This window comes from Procambarus clarkii, chromosome 67 (assembly GCF_040958095.1).
Source record: "Procambarus clarkii isolate CNS0578487 chromosome 67, FALCON_Pclarkii_2.0, whole genome shotgun sequence".
In the NCBI taxonomy this organism is placed as follows: Eukaryota; Metazoa; Arthropoda; class Malacostraca; order Decapoda; family Cambaridae; genus Procambarus; species Procambarus clarkii.
The window spans coordinates 25,875,819-25,890,305 of record NC_091216.1 but is presented as its reverse complement, the minus strand read 5'-3'; the positions used below and the strand labels follow the sequence as shown (position 1 = coordinate 25,890,305).

Below are 14,487 nucleotides of genomic sequence, written 5' to 3'. Positions count from 1 at the left end.
GAACCCTGGAGTTAAGAACAAACTTATGAAAACTTCTATTTATTTTTGGTAGTGAAAATACTGTATCTCTATAGTTTACAAATATTAAATATTATATTCTTTTCCAGAGCTAAATATCACAAGCTTAAATATGGGACAGATTTAGTACAAGGGGACATGAACCCACCAGTTGAAGAGGGTGGTGAGGAAGTGCGGGTAGACACCGACGCTTTACTATCTACAAATACAAATGTGTCGTGGAAGCAGTCTAGACATCTACTTAGACAGTGAGTGTCATTTCTTTATCAATTTTGGTGTGCACTGTGGGTAATTGTTTTATATCAATTTTGCAGATAGTACAAGAAATGTGTCCATGATAATTTTTTTTATTAAGTTGAATAAAGAACTCAATATGTGGAGATTAGAATAGGTTTTAAGGTTTCACTAATGCACATTAAATATTTTCAGGTATCTACAAGAGATTGGATATACCGATACAATCATAGACCTTCGAAGTAATAGAGTAAGGTGAGTTTGCATCTTTTATGGAGTTATTGATGTGCATTAACCTTGCTTCAGCAGACTAGTTGTTTTTCAAAGTTTTTTATTTTTATTTACTGTATTTTTTATTTTTTGTTTTGGGACCCCAAACAATTGAACTTGTTTTTGTACCTGTAGTGTATAAAACCCAAAATACTGTAATATACTTGAAGGTAAAATGAAAGAAAAGGTAACAGTTAGGAAAAATGTAAGGGTTTTGTTTTTGTTTTGGTATAAATTTTTTGATACTATCATTTTTATATATCTCAAAACTTTGCATACCTCTCATTTACTCACTTGTCTAACTACAAATCTTCCCAATCCATTAATTAAAGAACTTGCTAAGTTCTTCATAGTGTCCTCTCTTGAAATCAAGTTTTTGCACTATTACCCTTTCTCCATTCTCTTCTAGATAATACATTGCATATTTGATTTCCAAAAGGACATGGTTGCTTTTGCTGAACTCGGAAAGGTACTAAATGTTAAATGTCTTCTTTCCTGGTAAATACCAAATCCAGCATTGATTGAGCATCTCCTTCACTTATTCTCGTGGCTTGTTTATTATGTTATATGAAAGTCTCCAGGATGAGGTTTGCAAATTGGCTGGTCCAAATCTCCTCTGTTCTTGCTTCTTAGGCGTCCCAGTCTATTGACTTCAAATTGAAGTCTCCCAGTATCAACAATCAGGATTTATCCTTGCCTGCTCTTACTATAATGGTCTTATGATTATTATAAGTCATTTAATCTTTTGTCATCCTTTCTTTGTCACCTAGCTTTTCCTTAGTCTATGTATTGCTTGCTGGTGGACTGTAGGCAATAATGATTATCAGTTTATTATGCTGACTGCAGATTTCCAGTGCCATTATGTCGACTTCTTGCAGGTATCCTTGTATTGACTCTTACCTTTAGTTGTTCCTTTACCTGGACAGCAATGCCTGCTCCTTTTCTAAGTTGTGTGTGTTTTGCATAAACACTTCACTTAGCAGAGGAGGAGAAGAGCATTTTGCTACAATTAACCTTTTATAAATGTCATTTCAGATCATTGTTAGGCATTAGCAGTGGAGAAAATGAAGAAAACCATAACACTCCCGCCATGAATGGCTCCGACACAACCAAACGACAACCGGACTCCAATAGATGGAATGTTCCTAAAAAGGTAAACGGTTCAAATTTGTGTAGTATGTTATAATGCTTGTAATTTCTCAGTCCAAGGTGTTGTCACCGAAGTCATCTGTCAGCTAGCTACCATTTACAGTATGTGTTAACTGATAAACCCAGAACTACTTAACAGTTAGGTGACTTAGCACTGTACACATGTTCCTGATCCTCAGAGATGTTTGTGTGGCCCTTTGGGGTCTTAGATTCAAAAGTTAAAGTCAATAGTCTGTAGTCAAATTGGTACATACAGTACTCTACTTTTGAGCTAAGACCACCTCTTCATTCCCTTAGGCAATATCCTGCTCCATCAGCCAGGGTCAGTGTGAACGTTTTTTCCCCCGATACAGTGATCTCTTAAAATTGACCCCATCAGGCCATACGGGGTTGGGGAAGGGGGAGTGTGTGTGTGTGGAGAATTTTCAATCTTGCCCTGAATGGTTATCAAAAGGTAAAATACTCTATAGTCAAATAATTTCTCTAAGTAATACTCTGAATCACATAGACCACCAAGTATTGCTCTGCTTGTGGTTGTATCAATAGACAGCAGCCAGCGATTCTACCTCCCTTCCCTCAGTGGCTTGTTACTCGAGGACCGCCAAAGGTCAGTGAGTAACTCAAGCTTTAGTTGTGCCCACCTATGTGTAAATATGTCAGTGACTATTTGGAAGTAAGATGTAGTTCTTTATGCCCTGCTGCCTACTGTTTTGTAGCTGGCACATATTTAATGTCTTAACATTCAAGTTATGTATCCTATCTGTTCTTGAAGTTGTCAACGGATGTTACTTCAGTGATCACTTACTTTTTTCAGTTCATTAAACTATTAACATAAAAAATGCAAACATGAACAAATACTGTACAAATTCAGTATTTCATTATGATTCTTAGACTTGACTGCATTTCCACCACCCAACATTGCTCTCTTGCCCTATTTGCTCTCAATTTATAGAGGTTGTCCCTGTCCACTTTCCATTTTTATCTGTTCCCTTCATTATCCTGTAGGCTTTGTAGTGAATATATACCCTTTGCTCTTACTTTTCCATATGGTTGCGAGTTCTCTTAGCCTGTTCTCATAATGCAGCTTAGTCCTTTCAATTCTTGTACCTGTACTGATCTTGTAGCTAACCTATATATTTCAAGTTTCTCCTTGTGTTTTGCAAAGAATAAATTGTGTGTTCATGCTGCATACTCTTGTAATGATCTTGCATAAGCTGTGTATATAGTTTTGAAAGGATGTTTGTTTAGATTTTTAAATCTAAATATGAGCTGTTCTCATATTTGCCACTTCACATGTTACTGACATTGTCTGGCTTATGTGCTCCTCTGTCAATAATGAAATAATGTCAACACAAATAAATTTAATTTTCCAATTTCCAGTTGATTTTCCCCTAGTATTATAGATTGATTTTGGTCGTATACCTCCTTTTCCAATCTTCACTACTTTACACTTATTGAGGGATTGAACTCTTAACAGCAATTTGTCATTCCATGTCATGTGTGTGTATATCAACTTTCTTTGCCTGTACAGTATTTCAATGTTATGAACTGGGGTGGGTAGATTTCTCTGACAGTTTAGTAGTGTGTTCAGCCACGTCTCTTCTACCTAGTATAGTTTTGATATTTAATCTTGTCTTACAAGATTAAAAATACAGAATGGGTGAGAATTATCATTCATTCCTTACAGCCACCCTTTCTCACATTTATGTATTTGTTCCAATGCATTTTTGTAAGATTCCAAAGCATCAGAGGGATGTTTTGGGGATAATGAGCTCTTGTGTGAACTGTTTTGCTAGTGATGGGGGAATTTTTTGTTCTCGTTCAATCTCTTGTATTTATTCCTTCTGCCTTCTGCAACTTGTGTATACCAATCTGCATGCCTGGCCCATGTTACAATCATGGTGGCTGTCACTGGTACTTGTCATATGAAGTATCTGAATGGGATGACTCAGATGTCAGGCTTATGAATGTAGATTAAAAACACTTTGCTGAGCAATACACCTGGTTATTTCCACCCCTGCTCTTCGCTCCATGTCTTGTATGCATGGTGAGGAATTTTCTTAGTGCAGGTAGTAGGTGAGGAGGATGGGCTTAAGGGCTTTATGTGGTCAGAGGCTGTGATCTAATGACCAATTTGGTAGTTAGCTGTGATGCTGTATATCTCTGTAATGTCAAGTTGCACCTTGGAAGTCTCTTGAGTTTTGTGTAAATGCACTTTGTCTACGTTCTGGGCAGGCTTGTGTTCAGTTTACTCCCCTAGCACCAGTATACACTACTGGGGGGACAGACTAAAAAGGTCCCCACTACACCAGTGCAGATTGTCAACCTTCCCTTGATTGTACAAGATCCTAACCAAAGGTCGGTAAGATCTTCAGGGAGCAACCAGATGTATGGCTCAGAAAAATGCATTTCATTTGATTTTTTCAAGTGATCAAGAAACAGGGCATTTACTCATGGACAAAAAATTAATGCAGAGGTCATGATTATTCTATGAAAATAAAACTTTGTTTATAAATATATGAATATATATTAGAAAAGTAAAATACATTATATGCACATAAAAAATGTTTTGTATTTATCAGCCTCAGTCATCACTGGAGGCGCAGATACGTGATGCAGAGAAAGCTGTCATGGATAACTTTGACTTCTTACAAGGTGAAGGTAAGTTATCCCACTAATTTTATTTGCTGCTCTACTTATGATACACAATACTAAATACTAAAGAAATTGTTCACAACCTTACAACCTTTTCAAGACCAAAGTTGGAATATGCAGCAGTTGTGTTGCGCCCATATAGTTAAGAAGCACATCAACAAACTGGAAAAGGTGCAAAGACATGTGACTACTGTACATGGTTCCTTGAACTGAAAGACAAGTGCTACGAGGAGAGGTTAGAGGCATTAAATATGTTAAAATTAAAAAATAAAAGAAAAAGAGGTGATATGATCACTACGTACAAAATAGTAATGGAAATCAACAAAATTAATAGAGAACAACTCCTGAGACCTGTAACTTCAAGACCAAGCTAAATAAACTTCAAGCTAAGCTAACTAAACAGAGCTGCCAAAAAATATTAGAAAATTCACTTTCGCAAACAGAGTGGTAGGCGCTTGGAATAAGTGAGGAAGGTGGTGGAGGGGCCAAACCGTCAGTAGTTTCAAAATGTTATATGACAGTGTTGGGAAGATGGGACACCATGAGCATAGCTCTCATCCTGTAAATATACATAGTTAATTACAAGTAATAGCTGACAAAATATTTGTTTTATTCCAAGTCAGAACTTTTCATCAGTTAAAATGTGCAAGACACAGGCAGGTTTTATTTATACTGTATTGTATGATCATTAAACTAGACATTTTTCTCATAGACTGCCTAGTTTAATATGACAATTATTTATTGCTCCCTGGTGGTATATTGTTGCTGTGATAACATGAATGCATGGAAATATGAACAACACTTCATAATAAGCTTTTTCTGGATATTATTTCATCTTAACATACAGTGTTTACATAATGAACGTAGACTATTTGGCAGGAATGGAAGTAGATGACGACGATGAGGAGGAGGAGCCAGAGGAAGAGGAGGATGTACCTAGACTTAAGAGCCCCAAGGTGGCAAAAGTGGTAAGTGATGTTAAAATGACAGCTGATTAAAGCTTCCTCAGAGTAGAAAAAGTGGAAGAAATTTTTTCATTCTTATCCATTTTCTTCTATGCTGTGTATTGTATTTGTATTATCTGCTTGATTATTGACAGTAATATTGTTGTTGATAATAAAGTGGTGAGGGGGTCTACATGTCGCAATTGCAGGCGATGAATCAAAATAACGTGGCTGAAATATTTTGACCAGACCACTAGAAAGTGAAGGGATGACGACGTTTTGGTCCGTCCTGGGCCGAAACGTCCATACCTGAACCGAATCTGTGGAACTTCACTTTCTAGTGTGTAGTCTGGTCAACATGTGGCAATTTATGGCCACCACCCAGATTAGGCCAACAGGCCCTCTGTGGTGACTCCTCTTGCTTATTTTCTTACGTAAATACAGTTGAGAGCTTAAGACTGGAAATTTAGGAGATAGAATGGGATTTCTGGCATCTCATTTTTCAAAATAAAGCGAACTTCATGCAGTACAGTGTATATTTTATGTAGAGATACACTGTTGTAACAAATAAATGCAACTCAAACATGCTAGCTTTAGAAAAAAAAAATTTGATGGACACTTATGATGTGTTATTGGTAAACTTAATTTTGCAGGCTATAGAAGTTGATGACGTGGATGGGGAATCTGTGGAACTTGACCACGAGTTTCGCTTTCTACCTGAAATGGAGGACACTTCTCGTAAGTTATAACTATTATTTGTATTATTCTATAAGGTGTGTGTGTGTGAAAGTAGTTCAGACATTTGTATTTTTTTTTTTAGTTTGTATTTTTTATGTGACATTTCAATATGTTTTCAATGTTGATATGTATACAGTACAGAATGTCTTCATTGGATATGAGAATACAAAGGGAAATACTAGGAAATATTTATATTTTTAGACTTTTTTTTTTTTTGGTAAATGGAAATTGGACTGTTGCAAAAATTGCTAATGATCTTAAAGCAAATTATAGTATTTAATAATACAAATTCTTTCTTGTCTCAATTAGGAGGAAAATGCTGGTAGGATTTTAATTACCCAGTAAACTTTTTTCTTATTCTTTAGAGTTCTCATTGGTATTTATTAATATGAATGCAAGATGCAATCTGGGACTGTAAATGTTTGTTTACAGAGTGGGGGGAGGGTTTCAGTAATATAACTCCACACAAACAAAAACCATGAATATTAATTAATTGTTAATTAATATTGAATATTAATATATATATATATATATATATATATATATATATATATATATATATATATATATATATATAATATATATATATATAATATATATATATAATATATTATATATATATATATATATATATATATATATATATATATATATATATATATTTATATATATATATATTATATATATATTATATATATATATATTATATATATATATATTATATATATATATATTATATATATATATATATATATATATATATATATATATATATTTTATATATATATATATATATATATATATATATATATATATATATATATATATATATATATATAATATATATATATATAAATAATGTGTGTGTTATTCTAATTACCACAAAATTAAAATAATTTTTCAAATATTCTCCATATGATGAGAGGTTTTGATTTGCTTATTATTCCATCCAGTAGATTAATGTCTAAATGTGTTTTATTACAGTAGTCAACAAATTATTTAAGTTTGTTTTATCAGAACAGTTGTTCTTGTGTTGGGTTTTGTCATAATTTCTGGAGTCTTGCCTGACTTGACAGGCTTCCCAAGCTTATCTGAGTTTGCATTACTAATGTTGTTTGTAGAATTGGTTTAAGTCGCAGTGTGATACTTGTATAAGCAAGCCTTGCATCTGGTGGTGAGGTTGGTCTTGCAGTAATACGGGACGCAGTCTTACGCTAGTAGTCCAGAAACATCTTTTTTTTTACTAACATGGCATGTTTTCTTGTTTGGTTGAGTATCTCATGATTATAAATTGTGAAAGTTGAACACTTAGAATCATATTTTTCCTTGTGATACTTTACACATTTTGTCTTTAGTTCAAATTTGCAAAATATGATGGTTACCACACATTAAGATTTGGAAGTGATTTTGGCTTGTGCAGAATATTTTGTCTAGCATTCTTAATAACATCATCTTTTAATTTTAAATTGATTTAAATTTTACTTTTGTATTTATTTATTCACTATCAGTTTCTTAAGTAGCCTTAAATATGTTATGGAAATAAAACTTAAATAAAAAAAAACTCTAATATGAAAATAATACAAAATAAGCATTGTATGTTGAAAAGGAACCTATCTTAAGACTGATTTTTTTTACTTGTATGTAGTGATTTATTTTAATGTTAAAGTGATATGATTAGATATGAAACATTAGGCATTTTTGGCAGTGGTTTTTTAAATTATTGTGTTTTGTATGCTCCTCTTGGCATGATCACTGCTGGTCACATTTGACAGGCTCGTGACAGCAGGGTTAAGTCTTTGTCGGGATGATGATGTACCGATGTTAAGGCTGCACTGGAGAAATGTTCTGTCTAGCCCAGAGTGATCGCAGAAACCTAGTTTATAAGTGTTCACGGCCTTCCCAACCTCTACTTTCCATTACAGGATCCAGTAAGAAGAGTTCTCATAAACTACTAGTTTGCCCTGGTGGCTACTACTAACTCTCACAGCTGCCAGATGGCAGCACCCATGCCTACAGCCACATTCTTTGAATAAGTCCTTTGATTGTTGGCTGGCTTGATTGAGGCAGGATTCAGATATGTGCCTTGTTTTCATCCTTAGAAACTTTGGTTTAGCTGTGTAGCATTTTAATTCTTTTGTGCCAAGTCAGTACAGTACGTTTATTTTTGTGTTGTGTGTGTTCGAAGTGTTCGGTGTGTTTCGGAACTTTACCAGCTGGTGATTTGGATCCCGTCTGTTTTGGTTCAGTTTGTGATTCAGCAGTGGGTTCATTTGGTTCATTTTGTATTTTAGCAGTGGGTTCTTTTGGTTCATTTTGTATTTCAGCAGTGGTCCTTGCAATTCCCACTACCTTGTATTTACATAATTCCATGGTGCTTTGCTCCAGGACTAGGCATTTGTTCTTTTCAAGCTATTGTATCTTGAATGCAGTCTGCCTCCTATGTGGGCAAGTTGTTTCTTTACCCCTTAGTGTAGCCTGGGCTGAGTTCATGCACTCTTGTTCTCTTTTTCTGGCTTTTGCTCCCAGGCTTCTCCTTTATATGTTATTTCTGGACTAAGTCTGGTGAACTGTTGCTGGATATGATGAGCAGTTTGCTATTGTACATTGGTATGGGGAGGGACTATCCATTGCTTGGTGCAGTCAGATGCAGTGCTATATGTAGCATTTATACCTTGACAACTACCCTTTCTGCCTCCTGAATTTTCTCTGCTGGGTTCAGGGTCAGTACCACTCATGGGTATGTTGTCTTTTGTACATGGACTTTGACACTGTTCAAACCATCATCTTATTAAGCCATTTATTTCTTGGATGTCAAATTTTGGGCTCGTGTGCTTAAATTGCAGTGCTGTTTTAGAGGTCAATTTGAGCTGGATTGAGCTGTTCTCCAGTGACTGTCTATCACAAGTGTGATTTAATGGTAACATCCAGGAAGATTTTAGTTGTACTGGTGCAGAATGTTCCTCTTTCCTAACTATTGTGATCATCTTTAATGGAAGCAGCAGTGGTCTTGCCTCAGGGAACATCCAAGTGCCCTGCTCAGAAAGGAACTTCTTGGATGCACTTAGTCTACTTTTAAGAGGAAGCATTTATATTTTCCTTTTATCTTCATATTCTTCAAAGCATCCTTGAATTTGGTAGTGTTTTGTTCGTGTAGCACAGGGAATGAGATAGATTTTAATAATTAAATTGTTATAATATAATCAGTTCCAATAGCAATATAAGGAAGGTGTTGTACCTCAAGTTGTGAAAGCTAGTTTCTCCACTAATATTGAACTATCATTCAAAGAAGTGACCAGGACCAAATATTGTTTGGAGACTTCTTCATAAATGTTACTTTGATAAATCGGCTTACTGGGAACTTGCAGACATTTTTCTTCACACGTTACTGATAAATTCAAAATGGTTAAACTAATGAGAGGGATGGTGAAAGTTTATTCTGAAAAATTTAATTCTAGTATGTAATTTGATGGTTAATTTGTACCAAGCCTGGGGGCCGAATGAGTTAGGCTTAAAGAGTACAGTACATTGTAATTGTAATCATATATCTTTGATAAGATGTGTTATTAACTATCTATATCATATTTAGATAATGGTTAGCTTTAAACATGAAGTACAGTTAGTTGTCTGTAATGATCCTTCTGTTGCAGCCTTATGCTTCTCTCTTCATGAAGTCTTCTCTTAAGCTTCTTACTCATTGGATTATATTTATATAATATTTATGCCATATTTATAAAGAATTTAATGTGAACCATGATTATGTGTAAGGATTCTTATTTTATTATCAGCTAAATTACTTTATAGATGAAGGTGGACCATTTATCAGGTAATCTCATTTACGATTTTAGAAAGCAGAAGCAAACAAAGTAAGCCTTGCCGATGGATGTAACATTTTGGTATTGGATGTAACATTTTGATATATGTGTGTGCTATATCATTGTTCTTTGTTTTAGGTTATGAAGGTGAATTTACATTTATTTATATTTTTCCTTTTTTTTTTTATTTCTCCTACTTTTTACAATAGGAGACTGGCAAGAGGAATATATGCAAGGTAATTAATGACTCGAACAGCCCTTTAGCATCTGTCATGGCTGATATTGCAAGGGTCATGGAGTCAAAGTTCATGTTCACATTTGAAATTGAACCTCAAAACCCCATCTTTGAAATTTGTGAAACATTATTTACCAAAGAGTTGAAGTTTTATCATAGTAGTTTATGGTATATTTTCATGCTTGGATTGTATTTGTATATATGCATGTTCTTTCTGTGTTTCTTGTGGTTTGCCGTTACTTTCTTAAATTTATTTTTGTGGTCATACCGTATTTGCATGATTATAAGTCATCCCCAGTTATAAGCCACAGGGTGTGTCTTGGACATATTTCATGCAAAAAAAAAAGCTTGGACTGCAATTCTGAGGTGTACCCTGAAGGTGAACCATCACCTAAAACCCAATACAATTGTATTCACATTCAAAATTGCTCTTAACACACAAGATAGGTATTTGTATGTTAGGTGTCGTTTATGCGCCATTTCTCCCAAGCCTCAGTTGTTGCCATGAGTGCAGGCAATGAACATACCATTTGTAATATATCACTAGGAGAAAAATGATATAGTGGCTTCATGATATATTATCTAAAGTATCTGATGAATTAATACACCTTCCTTTTGCCTTCTAATTCCCATTACATGAAATTTGGATAATATTGGATTGATGGCAATTGACTGTTGCATTGTGCTTCCTTGGCCTCAATTCCGGTAACAGTTGGTCATCATGTCCTGTATGGACGTTTGTACACATACCCTCCTAAATCTACCACACAGTTGTTAAGACAAAAATGTGTACACTGTGACTAACTTAAGAATAAACAGTTATGGCCAAGTACAGGAAATGATTTAATGTTTTGTTACATACCATCAGGGATTCGTGGAAAGAACTAAAGCAACATTTATCTTCAGTATGTAGGGTTGATTCGATCATGGTGGTTGTTGTTATCTTCAACTTCAACACCAACTATTCCATCAGTAGATACTCAAGAGTTCAACATTGCTGTGTCATGAAGGTGGCGATGGTGGTGATTTAGCGTGATGTGGTAATGGTGGTGGTGGTGGTGATTTAGCGTGATGTGGTAATGATGATGGTGGTGATTTGGGTGGTGACCAATGACTGGTGGAGGTAAAGCCTGTGTAAAGAATCTTCAAATGCTTTCCATTCTACTGCATGCCACACCCAACTTTTGCTTATTATTATTATTATTATTATTATTTTTATTTTTATTTTATTTCATTTTTTGCCAAATGAAGGTCTAGCTTATAATCGTGCAGATACGGTATTAATTTTGTTTACGATGGGAACTATACAAGACCAATGGTAATGTAGTAAATATTTAAAATTATCAACTCTTTGCTGTATCTTTTGAGTTTTTGTGTTGATAAAATATGCAGTAGTTAATTTCTGGGCTGGCCTTCAGTAGTTTCCAAGTGCATTGGCTCAGGTGCCCCAAAACTACCAGAGCTCTGTATTTGCATGGGTCTACTAGGCACCAGGACCAGAATATATTGTGCTTGTAGGTGCAAGGAAACCATGGGAAGTTTAGATTGAACTCCCCAGAAAATATGGGCAAAGCAAAACAAACTACTTGGTTAAAGAGAGAAAATATGGAAACAAGGGAAGGAGTTGTTTGCACAATGTCAACAAACCATGCTCAAGTACCTAAGCACACCACTATGTAGCGGCACAGGTCACCTAGGGGTCCAGCCGACTTGCTTCATTATTCTCGTGTTTGGTATAAAAAAGTAATTCACTACAAAGACTTGCCAGTGTTCTCTTAGCTAATTGGGGTTAGTGTGTCTTTAGGCCTTTCCAAACTATAATTTCTGTGAGGGGGTGAATCAGGCACTGGCTGTTACAGGAACATCCTCCCAGACTCATTCTCAGGTGTTTTGGCTGCAGTCTGCCTCTTTAGTCCCTATTGTGGACTATTCCAGGCAGCATTTTCTCTTGTCTCCTGACTGAAAAAGTGGTTGGTGTGCCATAGGCTTCGGTGCAGGGTGAGCTGCCAGTTTACTCTTTTCTCTTTAAGGTCAGTACCCCTCTTGTGTTCATCCAGGTTTGGTGGCCTGGTATAGTCTCTCCCATCAACACTTTCTTGGTAAGCTCCAGTGACTGCTTTGAGGGGGACTTTCATTGGTTTTTCAGGGGTCTTTGGCCTGGGACCCTTCTGCCTTGTGTCTATGGGCCTTTGTTGGATTTGTATCTTTTGAGAAAGAATGCCATCAGGTATTCCTTCCCAGAATACCTTCCCAGTCATCTGTACCTATTATCCAGACAGTCGGTTGCATTTTCTTAAACAGCAGTATCATTGCCATTATTTCATCCCTTTCGGCTGTATTTGACTGTTTCCAGTTCAGAGGAAGGACTCACTGCATCCTCAGCTTATTCCTGACTTGACTTTCTCAGTGCTCACATTCCTTGTTTAACTTTACAGAGAAAGTTAGACTACCGTTGCCAAGTTTGCCAGATGGTTTCAATTCAGTCTTGGCTTGTTTCCTTAGCATTGTTGGAATCTTGCCAATATGTTCTGATACTCCTACAGTTAAGGGATTGACTAATGTTTAAAGTCCTTTATTAATCTGTTTCTTTCAGCTCGAAGATGGTTTCATATTTGAGGCAACATTGGGAGAATGCACTGTGGAGCTATTTAGGGTGAGCCAAGAAATCAAACATTGAATATAATGAAATGCCATTTTTCTGGGGGCCTCAGCAGCTCCCCTTACCCAGACTAATTTTTCTGTTTTCTCCCATGAGAAAACTTTTCTCTTTTCTCGCACTTTTCTCCCATGGGTGCAGCACACAAGTGAGAAGACAGGCAGGTTGGACCCCTAGGTGACAGGAGCTACCACCTGGTGGTACACTTGGGTGTTGCATATGGTTTGATTACATTGGGCAAACAATCACTTCCCTTGTTTCCATATTTTTCTCTAGTCAAGATATGTAGTTTGTTTTGCTTTACCTGTACTTCTGTGAAGATTCGCCCAGTTTAGGATTTCGTATTCTTATGCTTTCCTCGCCTCTATAAGTACACAAGATTCTGAACCTGGTGTTATGCGACCTGCACAAGTTCAAAAGCGTGCAGGTTTTGTGTAAGTCTCTGTCGTACCAGAACCAGTGCACCGAGGAACTGCTAAACTCGCTTAAAAAATATTTCATTACAAAGTTTTATTTCTTCTGATATATATGAATAAAAATTAATGTTCATCAAAATTCAAAAAAAGATAAGGTATTGTTCTTAATGTATATTATTAATTTCTGACAAATTTAGCCAAAGATTTTCTGATTGCTCTTTCCATGTGCCAAATGTCTCGGAGAGGATTGATTCGGAAATTTTAAGTGTCTTCAGGTGATTTGGATATGAAGCATTACTTGAAATCTCGAAGATTTCCACATGTTGATATGGCTATCACTTTACCACACCAGTCTGCACTTGCTTGCACTAAGGCATACGGATACAGTATATAGAATTAAGTACAAAATGACAAAGGCATAAGTAAGGGTAAAAAATAAGAGCTAAAACAAAGAATAGTATTCTTCTCAGTGTGACTTACGGATAAGATTGTTTTTTTTTTTTTTACAAAAAAATGGCATTGTGTGCATATTTATGCATTGTAAGTTTTGAACATTAATGTTGTTGAGGGGGTGGCAGCACTGGTACTCACCTAATTGTACATCTGTACATCTGGTGTGTGTGTGTGTGTGTGTGTGTGTGTGTGTGTGTGTGTGTGTGTGTGCGCGCGCGTGCTCGAAGGTACAGAGGTGTAAGCTGACGGGCAACTTCCTCATTCATATAATCATAGGTAGCTTGCTACTGAATTTTTATTTTATTGGTTATAAATTTAATATTTTTTATATCTTATTACAGTTCTTTTATATATCATTTCTGCATATAATTGTTTAAATATATTACTGTATGTTAAATAACCATGCCAGTGTGTATTTGAAAACAGCTTTCAGGCTTTTAATTAGAACAAAAAATAGAACTTGTACATGTGAATTCATGCTTTGCGAACTTGTTCAATTCGAGGTACAGTATTCATATACTGGTACTGTACTCCCTCTATTTATGTTCAAGATACAGTCCTGGAAATCATGACTTGAAGCGAAAGAACTTAAATTGAAACTTATATTCCCGTAAGAATCAATGTTAAAATGTGGGGATGCATTCCACAGTAAAAAAAAAATATAAAATAAATCATTGAAATAAATGTTGAGCGTATGCTACAATAATACGTTGTGTGTTGGGGCTTGGTGTAGGGTGAATGACTCCTGAATAGTTATGGCAACAGAGGCAGGACTAACTTTTCAACTGAGAGAGAAAGAGGGCCACCTATTTCTTAGTTCTTCCCTGGGCTCCTTGTAGAGATTGATGCTGGTTAGTTTTTCAGCTCTTCTTAACTCATTTGAAAAATGTTCAGATATACCTGGACA

At 35.7% G+C, this 14,487-nt stretch overlaps 1 protein-coding gene across 4 annotated transcripts in view; it reads left to right on the top strand.

Annotated features, from left to right (window-relative positions):
- Window positions 1-14,487, top strand: part of Cka (Connector of kinase to AP-1) — a 50,736-nt gene that overhangs the window by 4,422 nt on the left and 31,827 nt on the right. Inside the window, exons 3-9 of one of the 4 annotated variants that reach the window (XM_069310527.1) lie at window positions 108-266; window positions 448-507; window positions 1,558-1,675; window positions 4,254-4,332; window positions 5,206-5,294; window positions 5,924-6,008; window positions 10,030-10,056. In XM_069310527.1, the coding sequence (XP_069166628.1) occupies window positions 108-266; window positions 448-507; window positions 1,558-1,675; window positions 4,254-4,332; window positions 5,206-5,294; window positions 5,924-6,008; window positions 10,030-10,056 (617 nt within the window). Of the gene's footprint in view, window positions 1-107; window positions 267-447; window positions 508-1,557; window positions 1,676-4,253; window positions 4,333-5,193; window positions 5,295-5,923; window positions 6,009-10,029; window positions 10,057-14,487 lie in introns of all 4 variants that reach the window. The other 3 variants (XM_069310526.1, XM_045757501.2, XM_045757499.2) reach the window with 3 other exon arrangements.